The sequence below is a fragment of the Rhinoderma darwinii genome, chromosome 4 (assembly GCF_050947455.1).
Source record: "Rhinoderma darwinii isolate aRhiDar2 chromosome 4, aRhiDar2.hap1, whole genome shotgun sequence".
Taxonomy (NCBI): domain Eukaryota; kingdom Metazoa; phylum Chordata; class Amphibia; order Anura; family Rhinodermatidae; genus Rhinoderma; species Rhinoderma darwinii.
This window is the reverse complement of record NC_134690.1, coordinates 86,164,810-86,191,050: the sequence shown is the minus strand read 5'-3', so window position 1 is coordinate 86,191,050 and position 26,241 is coordinate 86,164,810. Positions and strand designations below refer to the sequence as shown.

Sequence of the window (26,241 nt, the reverse complement as noted above, 5' to 3'; positions counted from 1 at the left end):
GACTTAATGACAGCAAGCGTGATCTCGCGAGATAATGCTGTAAATGACAGCACAGCGTGATCTCGATCTTCGGTGTGAGTAAGTGACACACAAACTTTACCGAAGTTGGCGAATCCCAAAAAACGCTGCATGGACTGCAGGCCCTGAAGACGTGGCCATTCCAGGACGGACTTTACCTTCTCAGGTTCTATCTTGAGACCTTGATCCGAGATGATATAGACCAGGAAGGGCAGAGAATTTTTTTCAAAGACGCACTTCTCCAGCTTAGCATACAGACGATTCTCCCTTAATCGCAGTAGAACTTGACGAGCATGCCTCCGATGAGTCGTCGGATCTGGAGAGAAAATCAAAATATTATCGAGATAGACTACAACACAGACATAGAAGAGATCTCGGAAGATATCATTGACGAATTCCTAGAAGACCGCGGGAGCATTACACAGACTGAAGGGCATCACCAGGTATTCGTAGTGCCTGTCTCAGGTGTTGAATGCTGTCTTCCACTCATCACCATGATTGATTCGGAACAAATTGTAAGCCCCACGCAAGTCTAGTTTCTAAAAAATCCTGGCTCTTCGTATACGGTCAAACAGTTCGATATTAGTGACAACGGGTATTTGTTCGTGACCGTGATCTGGTTGAGACCACGTTAGTCAATGCAGGATCGAAGAGATCCGTCTTTCTTTTTAACGAAGAAGAACACGGCCCCGGCTGGGGGGGGGGGGGTTTCGCATGAAACCCCTCTCCAGAATGTCCTTGATATGGGCCGACATGGATTGAGTCTCTGGCAAGGAGAGAGGATATACCTATCCACGGGGAAGAGAAGCATTTTGGACCAGTTAAATCGGACAGTCGTAAGACCGGTGTGGAGGAAGCATCTCAGACTCCTTTTTGCTAAAGACGTCTGCAAATCAAGAAAAATTAGTTGGCAATCTCACTAATGACTGAGGCAGAGATGGCTGGATGGTATGGAACTGTAACAGGCAGTGGTGAGGGCATTTAGGGCCCATTGGAGAACCTCTCCGGAACTCCAATCTAGGAGTGATGGCTTTAGGCAAGACTAGGAAGGTAATCAGTTCAGTATGAAGGACTCTAACTTGGAGCTTCAGTGGTTTGGTCTCAGACATGATTGGATCGGGCAGAGGAACACCATTCACTGAGGCAACAACCATAGACGTCTCTAGAGGAACAGTGTTCAACTAGAAGGTCCACTAGGTCTTGCTGGATGAAGTCCTGAGTCCAGATCACCAGAAAGCCGGTGCGTCCTCTCGCCGGACACTATGGTCACAGGAATGGTCAGCTTGGAAGATAATTTTTTATTAAGTGCCATTCTGCCTAGGGTTGTCTCTCCAACCAATCCTAGGCACTGGGGTCTCTTTGGCTACTGGGGACACAAATGCACAACATGGCCTCCGAGGCAGCAATACAGACAATGTGCTGAAGTGCATCATTGTTTCTCCTGGGTAGACAATTTAGCCCGGTCCACCTGCATAGGCTCCTCTGGTGGGACGACCGAAGAGGACAGTAGGGATTGCTGGAAAGTAGAAGCCAGCCTAGGAATTCCTCTCTCCCGGTGAACCTCTTGGGAACGTTTACGGATCCTCATCAACCCGGGTGGCTAGTAGAATGAGATCATCCAGGGTAGGTGGCAGATCGCGAGCGGTAAGCTCGTCTTTAATCTCAGAAGACAGTCCCTGCCAGAATCTAGCCACCAAGGCCTCGTTGTTCCAGGTTAGTTCTGTAGCCAAGGTACTGAACTGAATGGCATACTCGCCCACAGAGATGTGTCCCTGGTGTAGGGTCAGCAGGGATGCAGCAGCAGAAGAAACTCTCCCAGGTTCTTCAAATATTGAAAGAAAAGTCCGTAAAAAATACTGCAAGTCAGGAGTCTCTGGTCCCTGATGTTCCCAAAGGGGATTTGCCATTGCCAGGGCTTTGCCAGTAAGGAGAGCGATTATGAAGGCGATCCTTACGTCATCAGAGAGGAAGGCTTTGGCATGTAGTCTGAAGTGGATCTGACACTGATTCAGAAATCCCATGCAGGACCTCGTGTCTCCATCATAGCAAGGAGGTAGCGGCAGGAAGCATCGGGGTCAGCAATGGTACTGAGAGGAGGTGTAGCAGGAGGAACATCAGGAATAGGTGCGGTGACTACTGCGGCTCGTGCAACCAGCCGATGTGCAATGACGTTCACCGCCAGGAGGAGTTGGTCTTGCCGTGACTGAAGGTCTTGCATCTCTGCCTGCATGGCTTGTGTCGTCGTCAAGGTCTCGGTTGACCAGCGGGGTCCATGGCCTGAGCGTACTGTCACGGTCTGTGGGTATGTGAACCCACTAGGCCGCACCACCGTAGCGGAGCGGCAGCTGGCCAAACAACAGAGAACCCAAGCAATACAAAGTCCAGCACAATGGTACCTGAATAATCCAGACACTGGCGGAGGCTTTAGCACAGATGGAGGTGGGTGCAGCAGGTTGTGCCAGACGTGGCGGATGACAGCAAGTGCAGCAGGTTGCGCCAGATGTGGCAGATGACAGCAGGTGCAGTAGGATGCGCCAGACGTGGCGGACGACAACAGGTTCAGTAGGTTGCGCCAGACGTGGCGGATGACAACAGGAGCAGCAGGACACGACTCCAATCAATAACAGGCTCAGGAACAATAACACAGCATGGGATGCAGGATACAGGTAGCAGGGCACGGGAACACTAGGAACAGAGTAAACACTAAGGGACCATTTGCAGAGACTAACATGGGAATTACTAGCAACGCTCAGGCAAGGAATGAAGGGGCAGGGCCCTTCTTATAGTCCAGGGTGATCTGGGAGTAATTAGTGAATTCTTAACATGTGTGCACTCTAGCCCTTTAAGGCTAGGAATGAGCTACTGCGCGCACCCTAGTTGTCACTGCAGGACAGGACGGCCGCATGTGCTGGCATCCTCGGGGAGGAAGACGTCGGCAGGATGAAAGGGGTCTGTGGTTAGCGACCGCGGCCGTTGCAATAGATAGATAGATATGAGATAGATAGATAGATATGAGATAGATAGATATGAGCTAGATAGATAGATAGATAGATAGATCAGAGCTAGGTTCTCCTGAACCCGGGGCAAAGATTCAGATTGGCGCCACCCCAACTCATTTCCCGACATCTCCTTCCCCCTCGCCATGTTTGCTTTCTCTACCAATCAATGAGGTGTCACACACAGCTCCTTGTAGATAGTGCGACATACAGCCCGTCTCTTGTAGATAGTACCACACACAGCCCCCCTTGTAAATAGCGCCACACAGCCCCCCTTGTAGATGGTGCCACACACAACCCGCTGCCCCTTTGTAAATAGCGCCACACTCCCCCGTTGTAAATAGCCCCAGATTCCCCCCTTTTAAATAGCGCCACACTCCCCCCTTGTACTTAGCACCACACTGTAAACAGAGCGGTGAGTGGTAGCCTACCGCTACAACTCTTTGCTCTGCCTGACGTGACTTACCGGAGGAGCCGAGGAGGTCAAGCGGCGCAAGCAGCGGCGGAATTCCTTCTAACTAGGGTCGGTGACAGCCAGGGCCAGGATTAGGTTGGATGGCGCCCTGTGTGGGACTCTCTATTGCCGCCCCCTACAAAAAAAAAAAATTAACCACCTATATAGACATGCACATACTGGAACATATATACTGTACGTACATATAGACAGATATTTAGACATACAGGCAAATATACATACACACATCTGGAATATATACATACAGGTAAATATATAGACGTACAGAAACATATACACACACACACACACACACACACACACACCGGCAGATAAATACACAGTGAGGAACATATACAAATACATAAAAGGCACATATATACAAGCACAAAGACACATTCACAAACAGACCCATATATACCAAGTACAAATATGGTTGTAGATATCACGTGCAGTCCTTTGTAACACCGCTGGTAACACAGTGATAACTGAGTACAGATAATGTAGTAGATGTTACCCGCAGTCCTGTGTAACACCATAGATAACACAGTGATAACTCTCTGAGTACAGATAATGTAGTAGATGTTACCTGCAGTCCTATGTAACACCACAGATAACACAGTGATAACTCTCTAAGTACAGATAATGTAGCAGTGTTACTTGCAGTCCTGTGTAACACCACAGATAACACAGTGAAAACTCTCTGAGTACAGATAATATAGTAGATGTTACTTGCAGTCCTATGTAACACCGCTGATAACACAGTGATAACTCTCCGAGTACAGATAATGTAGTAGTGTTACCTGTAGTCCTATGAAACACCACAGATAACACATAGTAATAACTCTCTGATTACAAATAATGTAGTAGTGTTACCTGCAGTCCTATGTAACACTACAGATAACACAGTGATAACTCTGAGTACAAATAATGTAGTAGTTGATAACTATAACCACAGACACGTATAAACACACACACAGAGGCATATATATATATATATATATATATATATATAAAAGGGCAGCAGAGTATATAAGGGGCAGCAGGGTATATAGGGGTCAGCAGGGTATATAAGGGTTAGCAGGGTATATAGGGGCAGCAGCATGTGTATGGGGCAGCAGGGTATATAAAGGGCAGCATGTTATATAAGGGGCAGTACGATATATAGGGGGCTATATAGGGGCAGCAGTGTATATAGGGGTATCAGGGTATATAGGGGCAGCAGGGTATATTGGGGCTGCAGGGTATATAGGGGCTACGGGGTATATAGAGGCAGCACAGATATCTGCATTTTATCTGTTCTACTTTAATATTGAACACACACTTTTACAAAGAGACATAAACACATGCAGATACATATATATCCACATATATCCACATATATATACACACACACACACACACACACACACACACACACACACTGTAACATATACACATACAAACACAGAGAAACATACTGTATACACAGAGACACATACTGTATACACACTGCACACACACACATATACACACAGACACACACACACACACACACACACACACACACACACACACACACACAAACATACTCTGTAACATATACACATACAAACACAGAGAAACATACTGTATACACAGAGACACATACTGTATACACACTACACACACACACATATACACACAGACACACACACACACACACACACACACACACACATAAACACACTCTGTAACATATACACATACAAACACAGAGAAACATACTGTATACACTCTGCGGCGCGCCCCCCCCCCCTCCCTACCACCTAGTTGTGCCCGGTCTGCCCCCCCTAGCTACGCCCCTGAGATAGATAGATAGATAGATAGATAGATAGATAGATTAGATAGATAGATAGATAGATAGATAGATAGATAGATAGATAGATAGATAGATAGATAGATAGATAGATAGATAGATAGATAGATAGATAGATAGATAGATAGATAGATAGATAGATATGAGATATATGGATAGATAAAGTACACAAGAATGGTTAAGAACGGTCAATCCGATTGAAGAGCTGAAATCTGCTATTGGGAAAAGAAAACCTGTGAACATTAAAGAGCTTGAGAGAGTTGCAATGGTATTGTGGGAGAAACTACTGGCAGACAAGAAGCTATTGATGGCTACTAAAAAAATGTTGGAGGTTGTCATAATTACCAAAGGTTATGCAACCAAGTATTAGGGGAAGGTGCCTGTAATCCTGTCCATGTCACACCTTGGGGCAGATTTACTAATGTTGTCTAACATTTAGACAACGTACACTTAGACAAAACAGAAGATGAGTCAAATTTATCACAGTGGCGCACGCTATATGATGAATTTGGTGCATCTTGCTAGACATGTTAGACATTTTGTTCTCTTTCTTATTCCACCTCCTGGTTGGCTTCGTTTTCATCACTTTATTTAAGCAAAGTTTTGGCATACGTCGGCACAATTTAGGCCATGCCCCTTTCTGCTAAGCAATGCCCCATTTTCTAGACACTTTTGAAAAGTGTCTAGTGAGACGTAAACAGCTGTTCTTTTTGGCACAAATCAAATAATGTGTCTAAAATGTTTTCCTAAAAAAGCCTGTTAGTGACCGCTGTGAAAAGCTGTATTGGCGGTCACTAACGGGTTAATTCAAGCAGTCAAACATTTCCAAATGCCCTGGATTTATTAAGATGTGTGCGCCTTTTAATAAATTAAAGAGACTCTGTCACCACATTATAAGTGCCCTGTCTCCTACATAAGGAGATCGGCGCTGTAATGTAGGTGACAGTAATGCTTTTTATTTAAAAAAACGATCTATTTTCACAACATTAGGAGCGATTTTGGATTATGCTAATGAGCTTTCTTAATGCCCAAGTGGTCGTATTTTTATTTTCGACCAAGTGGGCATTGTACAGAGGAGTGTAATGTAATGCCCACTTGGGCATTAAGAAAGCTCATTAGCATAAACCAAAATCGCTCCTAACGTTGTGAAAATAGATCGTTTTTTCAAATAAAAAGCATTACTGTCACCTACATTACAGCGCCGATCTCCTTATATAGGAGACAGGGCACTTATAATGTGGTGACAGAGTCTCCTTAAGCACAATTCTCACCAACTACCCTGTCTAATTTCATTGGTGCAAAATATTGTCCTTTCTAGACAAAGCAATCAAGGATGCCAATAATGTTGACCACAGCTGTACAAATATATATAATTGGTCAACATCTCATTATAAAACCATTGGCAATGACATAAAGTTAGCCCGCCCTCTGCTGCTAGAACATCTCCACTCTTGTACTAAAAGAGCATTAATGACATCAAGCATGGTTATTGGACGAAAAGGTCTGCCTGTCATCAAATGTTCCAAATCATCCCAAAAGTGTTCGATGGAATGAGGTCAGGGCTTTCTTCCATATCAAACCAATTGTTATGTAATTTAATTTGTTCAGTGCTAAAACAGGTACGGTGTATTTTCCTCAATGCATGCCGTGTGCCGGAGATCTCATGTTCGTTTTAATTCTTTTTACCCCTTTATTTTATATTCTAGATGTGCATCTACCAGAGGGGAAAGCCAAGGACTGTTGCCTGCAGATTATTTGCCGTGAAGGAAAAGTCATAAACCTCATTGCAGAAAGTGTGGATGACTGCTTGTATGTATCTGTTTATTTAAATGGAGATATTTTATGCCATAATTTTTTCCCATTTCACTGTAATAAATTTGCCCAGATGGATACTTTATAGAACCAAGGAGGCCACACATAAAATAATGGAACTATGCCTCGATCTCCATTACCTCTAGGAATAGAAATAGTTATTTAATGTTTTTTGTTTTTTTTAAGTGCCTGGGAAATCGCTCTCCAGGATGCCAAAACTAAAACAGTAAGTCTTGTTTCTATAGCATTATGGACCAGTGATATACTGCTGTATGTGTTCATCAAAATGTCTTTGTCTTCTATTAATAGCACATTCTGCCTCAACCACTGCTCTACGATGAAGCTGTACTTGGTCCAGTTCCTCCCTACAGTCAGTTTGATCCACCCCCAGTAAGTCACCAAAACTTTGAACATTACTCAGAAAGAGTACTTACCTTTTCTGACCAGTTTCTGATCTAGAACATAGTATAGGATCCCAGCAGCACAGCAGTATGACACAGAGGCATAACTTAAAGCTTCAACGCACAATCTGTAGTAGGGTCCTCACCTACCATATGCCATTTATTATACTGGTGTCTTCTTAAGTGGCAGAGGGGTCTTTGGGCCCCTGCTACTTCTGCACCCACCTATGACTACTTCCTTGGCAGGACACTAGGACATAGTAATATTATCAATATTGCTCCGGTAAAATCAACAATTGTTTTGAAATACAGCGTGCCAAAAGTCACGTTGAAATAAAAGTCTTCAGTGTAGCTTGCCTCAGCAGACCATAGAAGGAAACATTGTCACCTGTCATTGTCATTGTAGATAAATATATGCAGTAAAGTAACAATGCCATTAATGTACTGAAAATAATAGTGATCTAATGAGGAGTCACTAATAAAACAACCTTATATCCAACAAGCACAAATAAAGACAATAGATAACTAGCAGCAAATAACGAACAAGTGCAGGTAAATACAATAGCTTCTTATAATACCACATGCCAGAAAGTCTTTGTACATATGGGTCAATGAACTTCGGCATAGTGTAAATATAATATGCTGTCCCTATGAAGCCCTGTAAAACCCTCACTTGGCGGGGCACCCAGGGCCGCCATCAGTGCAGTACAGGTGGTACTCCCATCAGGGGCCCTCCGCGACCGCTGGAGGCGTAGCTATAGGGGTCGCAATTGCGACCGGGCCCCGTAGTCCATGGGCCCGCGGTCACCTGCACTGCATCTATTAAAAGTTACTACAGTAACTGTATGTAATAAACTGCACGGACCCCTGTTAATATAGTAACAGTAAACGTACCCTCTTCATTCCCAGCGCAGCGGAGGTCCCTTTGACGTCACGACGCTGTGCGCCGCGCACAACATCGTGACGCTGGATGGCGTCAGGACCTCCCCTGCGCACGGAGCTGATAAAGAGGAGGGTAAGTATAACATCATTGTCTGCTGGGGCCCCAGCTGAACCAGGCTCCAGCCGCTGCCTCCATCTTCATGGTGACCTAGCGATGTAATGTTGCGTCACTACGTAATACAAGTTTATTAAAAAGCTAAATTTGCTGTGTGCTTCGCTTCCATGGAAGAAGATTGTGTGTGTGTGTGTGTGTGTGTGTCTGTGTGTGTGTGTATATACACACTACCGTTCAAAAGTTTAGGGTCACTCAGAAATTTCCTTATTTTTGCAAGAAAAGCAAAGTTTTTTTCAATGAAGATAACATTAAATTAATCAGAAATACACTCTATACATTGTTAATGTGCTAAATGACTATTCTAGCTGCAAACGTCTGGTTTTTAATGCAATATCTACATAGGTGTATAGAGGCCCATTTCCAGCAACCATCACTCCAGTGTTCTAATGGTACATTGTGTTTGCTAACTGTGTTAGAAGGCTAATGGATGATTAGAAAACACTTGAAAACCCTTGTGCAATTATGTTAGCACCGCTGTAAACAGTTTTGCTGTGTAGAGGAGCTATAAAACTGATCTTCCTTTGATCTAGTTGAGAATCTGGAGCATTACATTTGTGGGTTCGATTAAACTCTCAAAATGGCTAGAAAAAGAGAGCTTTCATGTGAAACTCGACAGTCTATTCTTGTTCTTAGAAATGAACTCTATTCCATGCGAGAAATTGCCAAGAAACTGAACATTTCCTACAACGGTGTGTACTACTCCCTTCAGAGGACAGCACACACAGGCTCTAACCAGAGTAGAAAGAGAAGTGGGAGGCCCCGCTGCACAACTGAGCAACAAGACAACTACATTAGAGTCTCTAGTTTGAGAAATAGACGCCTCACAGGTCCTCAACTGGCAGCTTCATTAAATAGTACCCGCAAAACGCCAGTGTCAACGTCTACAGTGAAGAGGCGACTCCGGGATGCTGGCCTTCAGGGCAGAGTGGCAAAGAAAAAGCCATATCTGAGACTGGCTAATAAAAGGAAAAGATTAATATGGGCAAAAGCACACAGATATTGGACAGAGGAAGATTGGAAAAAAGTGTTATGGACAGACAAATCGAAGTTTGAGGTGTTTGGATCACACAGAAGAACATTTGTGAGACGCAGAACAACTGAAAAGATGCTGGAAGAGTGCCTGACACCATCTGTCAAGCATGGTGGAGGTAATGTGATGGTCTGGGGTTGCTTTGGTGCTGGTAAAGTGGGAGATTTGTACAAGGTAAAAGGGATTTTGAATAAGGAAGGCTATCACTCCATTTTGCAACGCCATGCCATACCATACCCTGTGGACAGCGCTTGATTGGAGCCAATTTCATCCTACAACAGGACAATGACTCAAAGCATACCTCCAAATTATGCAAGAACTATTTAGGGAAGAAGCAGGCAGCTGGTATTCTATCTGTAATGGAGTGGCCAGCGCAGTCACCAGATCTCAACCCCATAGAGCTGTTGTGGGAGAAGCTTGACCGTATGGTACGCAAGAAGTGCCCATCAAGCCAATCCAACTTGTGGGAGGGGCTTCTGGAAGCATTGGGTGAAATTTCTCCCGATTACCTCAGCAAATTAACAGCTAGAATGCCAAAGGTCTGCAATGCTGTAATTGCTGCAATTGGAGCATTCTTTGACGAAAGCAAAGTTTGGAGGAGAAAATTATTATTTGAAATAAAAATCATTATTTCTAACCTTGTCAATGTCTTGAATATATTTTCTAATCATTTTGCAACTCATTTGATAAATATAAGTGTGAGTTTTCATGGAAAACACAAAATTGTCTGGGTGACCCCAAACTTTTGAACGGTAGTGTGTATATATATATATATATATATATATATATATATATATACAGTGAAGGAAATAAGTATTTGATCCCTTGCTGATTTTGTAAGTTTGCCCACTGTCAAAGACATGAACAGTCTAGAATTTTTAGGCTAGGTTAATTTTACCAGTGAGAGATAGATTATATAAAAAAAAAAAAAACTAACAAAAAAATCACATAGTCAAAATTATATATATTTATTTGCATTGTGCACAGAGAAATAAGTATTTGATCCCCTACCAACTATTAAGAGTTCAGCCTCCAGACCAGTTACACGCTCCAAATCAACTTGTTACCTGCATTAAAGACAGCTGTCTTAAATGGTCACCTGTATAAAATACTCCTGGCCACAGACTCAATTAATCAGTCTCACTCTAACCTCTACAACATGGGCAAGACCAAAGACCTTTATAAGGATGAATACCTATATAGTTACAGACCAAACAGTAACGTTTCAATTTAACGTCCACATATATCAAAAGAATATATAGAATGAATACCTATAAATGTACATGTGGACGAATCATGCATCCACAAAGGAAAAAATAGAAACAAGTACAAATATGTACATTGTAAAAATCACATCACTTTATTGAAATACATAAAAACATATTGGCCATCAAGACCTAAAATGAGACACACAGTTAAAATACAAAGAAGTGGGGAACACCCGGTTATGACACAATAGAATATACTCAAAAAAACCAAATATAAAAGGTAGTTCAGAAAGGCATACTATTAATGGAAAAATCCAGAAACCACTGCTGTAATATAAGTTGCCATGCCAATGCAATGACACAATCAATGGATGAACAGCAAGTATACAAGGAAAGGAACATACAGGACACACTGGTATATGTGTGAACAGTATAGCAAGGGAGTAACCGAGATTCAAACCCGGTCCCAAAGAGTGTACCAACCAGTATAAGTCATAATAATCCTTAGGGTGAACACCACACCATGAGCCCCGACGCGCGTTTCGCGGTAGCTTTATCAAGGGGTACTGACAGGAGAGGTGATAGACGCTCAGTTTATACAAAGAGTGGGAGGAGTTTAATTGAGGCAGAGCCAATAGTTGAAAACTGCTGCAAATGAATACTAATAAAATGCCGGTGATGTCCTGAGTGTACATATTATTATAGACGCACGATGTGTAATTACCTTAAATGTAATGAACAAACGTCAGACACCGCCGATGTCCGCCCAATGTGTGCTCGCGGAGCGTGAATGCGCATGCGCACACACGACGATGGAACTGCGCCATAAGATGGCAGTGTGGACGCCGGAGTATGTCAGGGACAAGATCATAAGACCTGCACAAGGCTGGAATGGGCTACAAAACCCTAAGTAAGATGCTGGGTGAGAAGGGGACAACTATTGGTGCAATAGTAAGAATATGGAAGACATACAAAATGACTGTCAATCGACATCGATCTGGGGCTCCATGCAAAATTTCACCTCGTGGGGTATCCTTGATCCTGAGGAAGGTGAGAGCTCAGCTGAAAACTACACGGGGGGAACTTGTTAATGATCTCAAGGCAGCTGGGACCACAGTCACCAAGAAAACCATTGGTAACACATTACGCCGTAATGGATTAAAATCCTGCAGTGCCCGCAAGGTCCCCCTGCTCAAGAAGGCACATGTACAGGCCCATCTGAAGTTTGCAAATGAACATCTGGATGATTCTGAGAGTGATTGGGAGAAGGTGCTGTGGTCAGATGAGAGTAAAATTTAGCTCTTTGGCATTAACTCAAATCGCCGTGTTTGGAGGAAGAGAAATGCTGCCTATGACCCAAAGAACACCGTCCCCACTGTCAAGCATGGAGGTGGAAACATTATGTTTTGGCGGTGTTTCTCTGCTAAGGGCACAGGACTACTTCACCGCATCAATGGGAGAATGGATGGAGCCATGTACCGTCAAATCCTGAGTGACAACCTCCTTCCCTCCACCAGGACATTAAAAATGGCTCGTGGCTGGGTCTTCCAGCACGACAATGACCCAAAACATACAACCAAGGCAACAAAGGAGTGGCTCAAAAAGAAGCACATTAAGGTCATGGAGTGGCCTAGCCAGTCTCCAGACCTTAATCCCATCGAAAACTTATGGAGGGAGCTGAAGATCCGAGTTGCCAGGCGACAGCCTCGAAATCTTAATGATTTACAGATGATCTGCAAAGAGGAGTGGGCCAAAATTCCATCTAACATGTGTGCAAACCTCATCATCAACTACAAAAAACGTCTGACTGCTGTGCTTGCCAACAAGGGTTTTGCCACCAAGTATTAAGTCTTGTTTGCCAAAGGGATCAAATACTTATTTCTCTGTGCACAATGCAAATAAATATATATAATTTTGACAATGTGATTTTCAGTTTTTTTTTAAAAATATAATCTATCTCTCACTGGTAAAATTAACCTAGCCTAAAAATTCTAGACTGTTCATGTCTTTGACAGTGGGCAAACTTACAAAATCAGCAAGGGATCAAATACTTATTTCCTTCACTGTGTATATATATATATTCGTTCACACACTGTATATGAGAAGGGGTAGGTGAAAGGTGGTTGATGTTGTTCTTTGTGATAAAAGGGAATCTGTCACCAGATTTTTGCTACCCTATCTCAAGGCAGCATAAAGTATTGACAGACAACCTGATTTCATGGGTCTGTCACTTGTCAATATGGTGCAGTTTTCATAAAATTACCGCTTACAAGTTGCAGCGCAAGCTGAGCGCAGCGTACTCCCCCTGGTGCTGATTGACAGCTATTACTGTGCATAGAGAAGATAGCTGTCAATCAGCGGCGGTGGGTGGGATTATCCCGCATATAATGAATATGGAGGACTCCAGAATTAGCACATGCACATCATTACAAGGACTCCTGTCTCTGCTTGTTCTGAAATTGATGAACTGTGATTTTATGAAAACTGCACCATATTGACATGTGACACATCAATGAAATCAGGGTTTCCGGCACTACTTTATGCTGCCCCAGGATAGGGCAGCATAAACCCGTTGACAGATTAAAATTAGGTTCAATAAGGCTGGAAAGGTAATTGTATATGTGTTTACTGTAAATACTGTGCCGTTCCCACACCTCCAGTACCCTTACTTAGTACGCCAGTGATTGGCTGTCACAATCGTATGACATGAACACATGACGTCATTGTGTAAGCAAGGTAAACAGAGATGGCTGGGGACCGGCGGGTACCTGCGGTGTGAGAATGGGACAGAATTACTAAGATAAGTACATTACAATTTGATCTATTATCAAACTAAAGTCCTATTCAACTCATTTTAATATCTCCCTTTGACAACCTTCCCTAGTGGTCGCTGCTTACTATGCATCCCGCTGACCGTTCTGCTCACTTCCCTCCCTTTACAGGCTCAAAACGGTAAACCCCCAAGGGCCCTGACATATCGCCCCGAAATTTCTGATAGCGGCCCTGGCGGCACCTGCCTCAAAAAGGGTGATCCCGATGGAAAACTCACCCTAGTGGACCCTATTTATACCAAATAAGAAAATCAAGTCACTGTGAAAATAATTGAGCAAAGCGTAAAATAGATTCATCAGGGGATCAGTAAGCACACGGATACAGGCTATATCAGCGTGGTTATATTAATGTACATGGCCGGCTGTGTTGTATTTCTGATCCACTGTAATGTTCTTGCCTGTGGCTACCTGGCACCTCTTAGAAGAAACAATAGAAAATGTCTGGAAAAATCCAACTTGCCTGACCTATCTTTCCAATATCAGTAGATCTTGGGGAGGATCTGCCTGCCCCCACCAGTATTAGATTGTGGGCAGATGGCTGCAAAATTTGTGGGATCCACCAACATAGTTCTCATTCCAATTGTTTATCTAAGACTGGTCATGCCAGCGCTTTGCATTAGTCACAAAATGAGAGAAGGAGAGTTATTTTTATGCATTGATTCTTTATTTGTCGTATTTTCATTAATTCGAATATATATGGATCATAGAAATAAAGGTGACTAAAATTCGAGATGTTTCAGCCTATCCCAGGCCCTTGTCACTGTCGCTGTGAGAAGAGGAGGAATAAAATATCAATAAAAGAAGTACGTGTAGTCAAAAATGTGTTAGTTAACTAGAGATATAATACAGACATTTCAAAAAAATGTATTAAACTAGATCTTATTATTCATTACAACTACTAATTTTGCTCGTACTTTGATTTCCAGCCTTCTTCCTATTCCCCCCACCTTCGTCTTTCTCTTTAGACAGATTATGCTTTTATGTCTGTGATTACAGATATAGTTTAATACATTTTATTGAAATGTCTGTATTATATCTCTAGTTAACTAACACATTTTTGAATACACCTACTTGTTGTATTGATATTTTATTCTTCCTCCTTTCACAGCGACAGTGACAAGGGCCTGGGATAGGCCGAAATATCTCGAATTTTAGTCGCCTTTATTTCTATGATCCATATATATTCGAATTAATGAAAATACGAAAAAAAAAAAATCATTGCATCAAAATAATTTTCCTTCTCTCTTTGTGTGTGCTGGGTTAAATTTTGTGACTATATTACAGGAATCTTCCCCAAGCCCATAGCACCACACTACAGATCCAGGAGTGCTACCCATTTCTTCTACTATAGCGCTTTGCATTAGTCAGACGTAAATCTATTAAGCTGGGACTCTACCGCGACTTATCTATGCAACATTGCATGCAATATTTTTGTGATTTTTATAGGAGGAGCCTTAAAAATTGCCTTGTGATAATGCATAGAATTGCAATCATATCATATCTCATATGATTTTAATAGAGCCCTATTAGGAAAAACTGCTAATAGTTTGTGAAATCTCCGTCGCATTAAATCGCATGTACACAATGTACAAATAGTGCTTTAAAATTTAGAAAAAAAACTCTTATCAGTGTCTAATGGTCGGTCTACAGCTCTTACATTGATATTGTATTATTATTACCAGCCATATGGATATGACCAGTATCCTGGGGGTTATCCAGTTCAGGGATCACAAGTCATCTATACCAGGGATGGACAGGCATATGCTTCTAACCCGTATCCACCACAAGGTAGGTGGAATTGCTGTAATGAACATTTTTTATTTTTGTTGTCACTATTAGGCCACATTAGGGCATATTTTCGCTAACTCTGCGTTGTGCCGTTCCTCTGTTATTCCTCCTACAGATTTATGAATAAATTGACAACTTGGTGTAACCAGCTGGGGGTGTGGCACTACACATTCCGATACTGTCCAATTAGTGCTCACAGTCTGAGCCTGGGTAGGGACACACCCCTTTGATTAGGGGAACGGCAACACCCAGTTGCCAATTTAGTCATACATTTGTAGGAGGAATAACAAAGGAACATCACAACGCAGTGTTCTGAGAAAATATGCCATAGAATCGTTATTTTATGGGAAATACAATTATTTACTAGAATAGACTTGGACTGGACAATTGCTTTAAGTAAAAATAGTCCTGTTATTGTGATCATCATTATATAGTTCACAGTAAATGCTGTTGATGTGATCGTATTAGTGTTTTTGAATTATAGATATTTAATACTTACAATCTTTAGAATTAATTTATGGATTTTATATTTGGTTTTGTCTGTCCGTGATTGTTGGCCAAGTCGTTTAGAAAAAACAAAAACTGAGGTTAGCGACCCTAGTAATTATAAATGGGCCACTATAGTAAAGAACTGCTTTTTATACATCAGCGATGAACCAAGGACATAATCATTTTTAGGTTACAATGTAGAATTACTATTATAATGGTGAGGTCTTCATGTTGGGATGTGTGCAGATGAAGATGGATGCCACTGCAGCATCGGACTGGGTTTACTTGCAGCCACCAGAGGAGATGATTCTAAAGGCCAACACTCCATCTATATAGAACATGTACATGTCCACTTTTCATTTCATCATAGTCCTTGTTGTTACACACAGGACAGATCATCAATAAGTTCTACTAGGTTATTTGAGAATCATCTCATAAGAAATAGACCCTAGTGATAAGTGATTGGCTCCAAAGAGCTTAAAATGGGGTACCTTTAAGGCCCATTATTGTGTTAGAGCCTTAAAGATCCTCTGGTTCTCTGGTGGGCCAATCCAACCCTGGATGCCAGTGAAAGATGCTTTTGCTCCATTCTCTTTTGACATCCATCGTCAGCAGTTTTGTTTTATATGCAACCCTGATTCCAAATAGTATCTAATGCCCCCTCTGGACCCATCAAAGAAGAAAAGCAAGGGTAATGAAGTGAGAAAAAAGTTTAACTTCCATATTTCCGATATTTTGCACAGAATTTCTTTCACCCACTTTGTCTTTATTATCCCTCCAGGACCAGGCACTACTAATCACATCATCATCAGAGAGAGATACTACGACAACAATGGAGACCTGGCTATGGGAATGTTGGCTGGAGCAGCCACAGGGATGGCTCTTGGGTCTCTCTTCTGGGGATTTTAGAAATAATATTCACCTTAAAGCTTACATTTTAAAATGTATTGTTTGCAAATCTAGTTGTTTGTACAGGTAATGCCATGTTGTGTCAGCCTTAAAAAAAACAAACTATATTTATGCCAGCAAAATGTGAATCAAGGGTAAGGGATTTTTTTTTTAACATTTGTAACTTTTATTGTGACTTCTTGTTTAAAGGGGAATACACTTTTAGCACTCAGGCCCTAGTAGACTTGAGGTTAAAAGTTTATCTGCGGGAAAACTGCATTGTATGCCTATAGGAAAAATATTCCGCAAATATTTTTCCCATAGGCATACATTGTCAATTTTTCCACAGCATATGTACAAAGTAAGTACGCCACGTGTGACTGCACCCAGCTCCCTGATCTCTGGGACTGTAGCTAAATATGTGACTGTGTTTATTTACACTGCTGCATCTGTGTATGGAGCTAGGAGGACGGACTATATTCATTGACGTCTATGCCCAAAACGTGCCCCCTGAGAGCTGCATATAGGGACATGTCCTCATCCAAAGTCTCTAGGCTACAGGAATTCTAGTTCTTTGGGGTATGAATTCAAGTGTTAAAGAGGCTCTGTCACCAGATTCTCAAATCCCTATCGCCTATTGCATGTGATCGGCGCTGCAATGTAGATAACAGTAATGTGTTTGTTTTTTTTTAAAACTTTCATTTTTGGCCAAGTTATGAGCTATTTTATATATATATATATATATATATATATATATATATATATATATATATATATATATATATATGCAAATGAGCTTTAAAATGGACAACTGGGCGTGTTTTTTTTCGTATGTCCAACTGGGCGTGTATTGTGTTTTTAACTGGGCGTGTTTACTTGTTTTACTAACTGGGCGTTGTGAATAGAAGTATATGATGCTGACGAATCAGTGACCAGTCAGCATCATGCACTCCTCTCCATTCATTTACACTTCAGCATCGCGTTCTTACTAGAACGATGTGCAGCCACATACACAAGTGTCCTGATAATGAATACACATGACCTCCAGCCTGGATGTCATGTGTATTCAGAATCCTGACACTTCTGAATCTTTTCTGTGAGATTTCCAGCAAGGGAAACGAAATCTCGCGAGATTACGAGGTAAACGAGATTTCGTTTCCCTTGCTGGAAATCTCACAGAAAAGATTCAGAAGTGTCAGGATTCTGAATACACATGACGTCCAGGCTGGAGGTCATGTGTATTCATTATCGGGACACTTGTGTATGTGGCTGCACATCGTTCCAGTAAGAACGCAGTGCTGCTGTGTAAATGAATGGAGAGGAGTGCATGATGCTGACTGGTCACTGATTCGTCAGCATCATACACTTCTATTCACAACGCCCAGTTAGTAAAACAAGTAAACACGCCCAGTTAAAAACACAATACACGCCCAGTTGTCCATTAGAAAGTCTCATTTGCATATATAAAATAGCTCATAACTTGGCCAAAAATGAACGTTTTAAAAAAAAAAAAAAACTTTACTGTTATCTACATTGCAGCGCCGATCACATGCAATAGGAGATAGGGATTTGAGAATCTGGTGACAGAGCCTCTTTAAGTAGAAAAACATTGAACTTTTCATGTACCCAGTCCAGGATCCACTTTACATCTTATATTGGGGCAAATGCATTATACCTTAGAAGCAGGAGCAGTTCTATAAGAGTAGGGCAGTAGAAGTCAAATCAAACTCTCTGTTGTAGTTCTGCTTTTATTGGCATCAGCAGAATGCAGGTGCCGTTACAACAGCCTGTATTCTGTGAATAAAGTTCTCACAGGGGCTGTTTTAATATCCTCAATTTACATAAATATGCATTTTACTGAGTACAGGCCACTAAACAGCAAAAAAGAAATCGCTCTTGATGCCCTAAACTGTTCATGTTAAGTGTTTTTGTAACTGTAATTCTGGTTATTTACAAGTAAAAAAAAATCATTGTGCTTCATATATAGACATTAGTAAAAATATAAGCCTGCAGGCTAGTAAAACAGATTAATCTAAACTAGAGATTTAGGAGACTGGCGGAGTCATGTCTTGTGAAAATATAATCACATATTCTGTTTTTCCCGCTTTGCTCCATATTTCAATATTACATCAAATAAATTCCATTCATTACATACTTCTTCTGAGATATCTTTGATTAAAATTTTTATATATAAAATGTAGAAATACTCTAAATTCATCATTAAACAACTATGTTTGCAAATTCTGGGAACAAAACGAATCATGCTTTAATACAGATTTTTTTTTTCCGTCACTGTAATACAATAAAATCTCAGTTTTTTCCAGCACATAACTGCATGATATTCTGTCATCTCACATGCCCAAGACTGAGCAAAGGATAGCAAATTAAGAGACTAATCTGATTAAATACATTTTCATACTTTTCTATGATTATTCAATAATTCTGAATATTTGATAGTTAAAAACTGCTGACAGAGCGATATAGTGGAGGTGGAGGGCATTGTAAACATACCCTTTGTCTTGAGACCAAGAAAATTATGTTTAATTCCTGTGGCGCGCCGATCACAAGTGCCACCAAGGCGGGACTTGAAGTGCAAGTGCTCCTGCACTTCATGCTGCCAGCCCCGCCCCTCTTCTCTGAGTGACAGCTCTAGCGTTGTGCTTATTGGCTGCTAGATTTGCCACTTAGAGCAGAGATTGGCACTTGCGACCACCGCACCCCAGGAATCAACCCTTTGAAAAAAGGTATGTTTAAAATGCCCTCCCCTATATCACTGTCAGCAGTTTTTCAGGACTTAATACTGCTGACAGATTCCCTTTAAAGGGGGTTTCCCATTGTTAACAATTATGGCATATTGATTTTGCATGTGTATTTATTATTGAGTTCAATGTATAAATAAGAATGCGGTAAGTTCCTATACTCTCCCTACTGGCGGCTGCTAGCAGACAGAACTTTAACTCTATGGCCTCATGCACACATCAGTATTCTGGTCAGTATTTTGCTTCAGTATTTGGAAGCCAAAGCCTGGAGTTGGTCCAAAACACAGAAGAGTTGCAAATCTTTCCATTATAGGTTTTCTCTGTTTATGTTGCACTCCTGGTTTTGGCTTCCAAATACTGAAGCAAAATACTGATCAGAATACTGACGTGTGCATGAAACCTATGACTGTGTTAAGGGAATGCAGGATTTGGAGCTTGTATAAGAAAAATCAAGCTCCGACCCATGTAAAGATATATTATGAAATTGACCACCATAGGATATTGGACATATTTAGAAATAGAAACACATAGAAAAAAAGGTTGGACATTCGATTTTAAGCTGCCTATAGACATAAGACCATATAATGTTTATTGTGACTACCTGATGATATTCCAATGTGTGTTGCCAAGGGGAGGAAAGATCCATCAGTTTGGCATTAGAAGTGTCTGGCAGCCCCTTATTTCTCTCTATTCAAATAATATATACATTTGGCTATTTAGGAAACATTGTAATTAAAAGTCATTTTCCTCATATCACCTGCAGAGGCGTTAATGAACAAACCAATAAGAGAAGTTCAACAAAAATCTTGCTATTTGAGCTATCAATCAAGTCCTAGGGAATACAAGTCTTGAAAACACCATAAGATCATACAGGCAGTAAAATGTATATTTTTTTATTTTTTGTTTTAAAGGGTAACTAAACGTTCAACAAACTTCTGACATGTCAAAAGAAGCGGCAGAAGTGCTCGTGTGTGCGCTGAGCCGCTTGCTTTCTGTATGGCTATTCTCGGAAAGCTGATGTAGCAGTGTTCCGGCTCATAGACTTTCTATTAAGTCCGTATACCAACTGCCCGGCTTTCCGAGGCTCCATGCACACGACCGTGCCCGTAATTACGACCCGTAATTACGGGCACGGGCAGCAGCAGGCGGATTCAGGCAGCCGGCCGTTTTTACGGGCCGTGCTTTCATTATAAAATATAGGACCACGGTCCGTAAAATAAGAAAATAGGACATGTCCTATTTTTTTCGGCCGGTTACTACGACACGGACACCCTCCCGTGGGCATACGGGAAGGTGTCCGTCGGCCATAGAAATTAATGGGCCCGTAATTACGGACCGTAATCACAGTCGATTTTATGGCCGTGTGCATGGAGCCTGAGAAAAGCCCCACAGAAACCACGTGGCTCAGCACTCACACAAGTGCTTCTTCCGCTTCGTTTTAGTGATCGGGGGGTCTCAGTGCTCAGACCCCAGCGATCAAAACTTCTGACATGTCACTATGACATGTCAGAAGTTTGTTGAACATTTAGGGTATGTTCACACGCAGTGTTTTCAGACGTAATTCGGGTGTTTTATGCCTCGAATTACGCCTTAAAAAATGGCTCCATTACGCCTACAAACATCTGCCCTTTGCTTTCAATGGGTTTTACGGTGGTCTGTTCCCATGAGGCTTAATTTTACGCGTTGCTGTCAAAATACGGCGCGTAAATAGACGCCCGCAAAAAAGAAGTGCATGTCACTTCTTGGGACGTTTTTGGAGCCGTTTTTCAATGACTCCATTGAAAAACAGCTCCAATAACGTCCGTAAAATAACACGAGTTGCTACAAAAACGTCTGAAAATCAGAAGCTGTTTTCGCCTGAAAACAGCTTTGTATTTTCAGACGTATTTTGCAAAGCCGTGTGAACATACCCTTAGGGCAAGGCCACACGGTGCAGTCACGGTGCGTTTATGTTGCGTTTTTAAGCTGCAGCAAGTCATTTTTCAATAGAAGTCAATGGTGAAATTTGTGTTATGGACAGACGGCTGCTATTATATTACAATGTGTTTTCTGTGTAGTTGACCGCGTCTTCATAATGTCTGACCGCATGCAGTTAATGACCGCGCTGCCAATGTTGTTGCTGAACTGCTTGCGTTTTTGCTGACAGTTCTGCAATGCATTGTAATGACCTATATTCAGGAAGCGCCTAACAAACTTCAACACGGGGGAAAACTGTGTCCATAAACTATGTGCGTAAAAAAACGCAACAGAACTGCAGCATTAGAGACAAAAAATGGATGCAGTTGACCGCATGCGGTTTTCAAACGTAACAAAACTGCAAATGATGCACTATGTGCCCTTATAAAATAAACAAAAATATGGAATTTATTCACTTCCACTCAACATTTTTCAAGCCCTGTTTTGTCTGATGTTCTATAGGGGTTTTGTATAAAATTATGTAATACGTGGTTTACTTGCATTAATCTAAAACTTACCACAAGATGGCAGACACAAGTACATAATACCAAGCACGCACTGGTATAAAACCTTATGAAAAGATTAGAGAAAAGTTTTCCTGTGATATAACAAAAGTAGTTCCCTATTATTCTATATCTGTCAAATTAAATAGTTTCTTCTGACATTAAAACAAAATGTAATATTACACAAATGCAACCTGGGTTATTGCAAAATACGGTTCTTTAAAAGGGTATTTATATTACATTTATGGCAAACCCATGATTAGAGATGAGCGAACCGGGACAACCGAACCCGGTTTCGGTCCGAACATCGGGAAAAGTTCGGATCGCAGCGAATCCGAACTTCACCGGGTTCGGCCGAACCCGTTTTGACCGAACCCGGTCAAAAATATTATACAAATCGGCAGCCACTTGTCTCTATCAATCACTGATAGAGAAAAGAGGCTGCTGATTAAAAATAAAATAAAAAGCATTTCATACTTTTCCGGTCGTTGTCTTGGTGACGAGTCCCTCTTCTTCCTCCAGTCCGACCTTCTTTTCTGACGCGGCAGCCTGTGATTGGCTGCAGAGGCCGCGGCAGCCTGTGATTGGCTGCAGCGGTCACATGGGCTGTATCGTCATCCAGGAATGTTGGGCCGGATGTCGAGAGGGATGCGTCACCAAGGCAACGGCCAGGAGACCGGACTGGAGGAAGCAGAAAGTTCTCGGTAAGTATGAACGTCTTTTTTTTTTTTACAGGTTACTCTATATTCTGATCGGAATTCACTGTCCAGGGTGCTGAAACAGTTACTGCCGATCAGTTAACTCTTTCAGCACCCTGGACAGTGACTATTTACTGACGTTGCCTAGCAACGCTGCCGTAATGACGGGTGCACACATGTAGCCACCCGTCATTACGGGGCCTCATGCACACGACCGTAAAAACACCCGTTATTACGGGTCGTAATTACGACCCAAAATAGCGGGCCCATAGACTTCTGTTAGCCACGGGTACCTTCCCGTTTTCTCACGGGAAGGTGCCCGTGCCGTTAAAAAGATAGAACATGTTCTATTTTTTTATTTTACGGGCCGTGCTCCTATACTTTATAATGGGAGCATGGCTCGGAAAAACGACCGGCTGCCCGTGGCCGGCCGTGCTCATCTCCTGAAATAGTCTGTGCTGCATTAAACTCTGTGGACAGGTCAGGATCCTGTTTCTTTTAAATGCTGCTGGGGAATCCGCTCGATCCACTATATAAGGCTGCGCTACAGTGCAGCATTTAAAAGAAACAGGATCCTGACCTGTCCACAGAGTTTAAGGCAGCACAGAGAATTCCTGGAAATGAGCGTGCAGATTCAGTGCTGCTGTGAACTCTGCTCTTACCATTACGTAGCTCTCAGTCTGTTACCTCTCCTCCACTCCTGTCCTCAATAACACTTTCACATGATTGGCAATGGTAAGAGCAGAGTTCACAGTAGCACAGAGTATTTCAGGAGATGAGCGTGCGGATCTTGTGCGGGGTAGTGACTTGCCAATCATGTGAAGGTGTTATTGAGGACAGGAGTGGAGGAGAGGTAACAGACTGAGAGCTACGTAATGGTAAGAGCAGAGTTCACAGCAGCACAGAATCTGCACGCTCCTCTCCTGAAATACTCTGTGCTGCTGTGAACTCTGCTCTTACCATTACGTAGCTCAGTCTGTTACCTCTCCTCCACTCCTGTCCTCAATAACACCTTCACATGATTGGCAAGTCACCACCCCGCACAAGATCCGCACGCTCATCTCCTGAAATACTCTGTGCTGCTGTGAACTCTGCTCTTACCATTACGTGTCTGTACGCAGAGTTTAAGGCAGCACAGAGTATTTCAGGAGAGGAGCGTGTGATCGGCTGCAGAGGCCGCTGCAGCCTGTGATTGGCTGCAGAGGCCGCTGCAGCCTGTAATTGGCTGCAGAGGCGGTCACGTGGGATGAAGTGTCATCCCTGGAGGCCGGCCTTCTGACGTCATCCTGACCTGCGTGACCGCCACTACAGCCTGTGATTGGCTGCAGCAGTGACATGGATGAAACGTCATCGCTGGAGGCCGGACAGGAGGAATGTAAGTATGAACTTATTTTTTTATTTTTTTATTACATTAAAATTGTATTTTCCGCGCGCCGAGCATGTACTGTCAAGGTTGCTGAAAGAGTTAGTGCAGCCCATTAACTCTATCAGCACCCTGGACAGTACCATGCTCGGCGCACGGAAATTACAGGTTCGGTCAGAACTAGTTCGGTCCGAATCGAACTTATTCGTGAAATTCGGCGAACTAGCCTAACCGAACTTTTCATAAGTTCGCTCATCTCTACCCATGATACATGTCATAAATGTCTAAATGTTTGGGGATTTGACCTATGGGAGCCCCCCCCCCCCCCAAACCAATTTTGACAACTGTAGTCCGATGTACCATGTTGCAAATTGGAAGGCTGCAAAAAAGAGGAGGACAAAATACCAACCAAATCAGCACTGTGCCCTTAGCATGGCATCAGTGGCATAACTACCGCCGTAGCAGCCATAGCGGCTGCTACGGGGCCCGCCGGCCGGCACGGGCCCCCACCATGGCCGGAGGCTCCGCTAGCAGCCGCTATGGCTGCTACAGCGCGACGCCACTGAACACTACGGCAGAGCAGGGAGGTATCTCCACGCTCTGCTATTAAACAAAAGACATGTATCCCCTATCCACAGGACAGGGGATACATGTGTGATCGCTGGCATTGATAGGGAGAACGGGGGACCGAAAGTCCCCTGAAGTTCTCCATCACAAACCTCGGACTTCCGGGGTCAGTTTCGGCAGCTCCGTAGAAATGAATGGAGCGCCAGTCGCGCTTGTGTGCATGCGTGACCAGCGCTCCTTTCATTTTTATTGAGCTGCGCAGATGCCGGAAGTCAGAGGTTAGTCATGGAGAACTTCGGGGGACTTTCGGTCCCCCGTTCTCCCTATCGCTGCCAGCGATCACTCATGTATCCCCTATCCTGTGGATAGGGGATACATGTCTTTTGTAGGACACACTGTAGGTCGTATTTTTTTGGGGGGGTTGGGGCTGCATGACGTTACCTAAAGGGGACCTGTATAGCGTTACCTACAGGGGGGGCTGTATAGCGTTACCTACAGGGGGGGCTCATTAGCGATACCTACAGGGGGGGCTGTATGGCGTTCTCTACAGGAGGGGCTGTATGGCGTTCTCTACAGGAGGGGCTGTATGGCGTTCTCTACAGTGGGGGCTGCATGGCGCTATCTAAAGGGGGCTGTATGGCGTTATCTACAGGGGGGCTGTATGGCGTTATCTACAGGGGGGCTGTATGGCGTTATCTACAGGGGGCTGTATGGCGTTATCTACAAGGGGGGGGGCTGTAAAATAGGCACTATCTACAATGGGGGGTTGTGTGACACCCAGGGGAGGGGGGCCCCAGTCAAAAGTTTGCTATGGGGCCCAGTCTTTCCTAGTTACGCCCCTGCATGGCATAGTGTGTGTGACTTTGGGAATAACATAATTGAGACCACAGACATGGAGATAGCATGGAAGAGCCTCTGTATGCAGGCGGTGGCGCAGAAGGATGGAAACCCTTGGATGCAACTTTCTGTCTTCAACTACTGTAGGAAGAGTTTTAACTAATTAAGAACAGTGCAAACTAATATAGGAGGAACATTATAGATCTTTTTTCAACATGTTTTATTATGTGGGTGATGAGCTTTATAGGGGTTGTACCAGAATCAAAAATGATCACCCATTCACAGAATAGTTGACCATTTTCTGATCGCTGGTTGCCCCTCGGATGGGACCCCCACCAAGTGTGAGAACGGCGTCCCAGACACCTTGTTCCTCCTCACTACTTGACCGCAGTGAATGGTAGTTACGGAAACAGCGTAGCTCGCATGCTTCCGTAACTGCCATTCACTACTATGGGACTTACGGAAACAGCGTAGCTTAGCGAGTTACACTGTTTCTGTAATTCATGGTCGGAAATCCCACTTTTCAGCTAAAACACAGAGCGGCTAAATGGGGTTTAGAGGGCCCTGTTCTAGAAATAGGTGCGGGTCCCAGAGGTGGGACCCGTATCTATCTGACACTTATGACATATCCTGTGGATATGTCATAAATATCTCTGATGGGAAAACCCATTTAAGTCAGTAAGCAGCTGCTCCAATGTGCGCCTAGCTGAGGTGTACTGAAACTAAAGGCTCACCAACACTGCACTGGC

At 42.9% G+C, this 26,241-nt stretch overlaps 1 protein-coding gene across 2 annotated transcripts in view; it reads left to right on the top strand.

The window, feature by feature from the left end:
- Positions 1–17,424, top strand: part of PLEKHB2 (pleckstrin homology domain containing B2) — an 85,817-nt gene extending 68,393 nt beyond the window's left edge. For both annotated transcript variants that reach the window (XM_075863949.1, XM_075863948.1), the window contains 5 exons: positions 7,012–7,114; positions 7,304–7,343; positions 7,427–7,507; positions 15,327–15,432; positions 16,703–17,424. In XM_075863949.1, the coding sequence (XP_075720064.1) occupies positions 7,012–7,114; positions 7,304–7,343; positions 7,427–7,507; positions 15,327–15,432; positions 16,703–16,830 (458 nt within the window). In that variant the 3' untranslated portion in view covers positions 16,831–17,424. The remainder of the gene's footprint in view (positions 1–7,011; positions 7,115–7,303; positions 7,344–7,426; positions 7,508–15,326; positions 15,433–16,702) is intronic.
- The last annotated feature ends 8,817 nt before the right edge of the window (positions 17,425–26,241 follow it).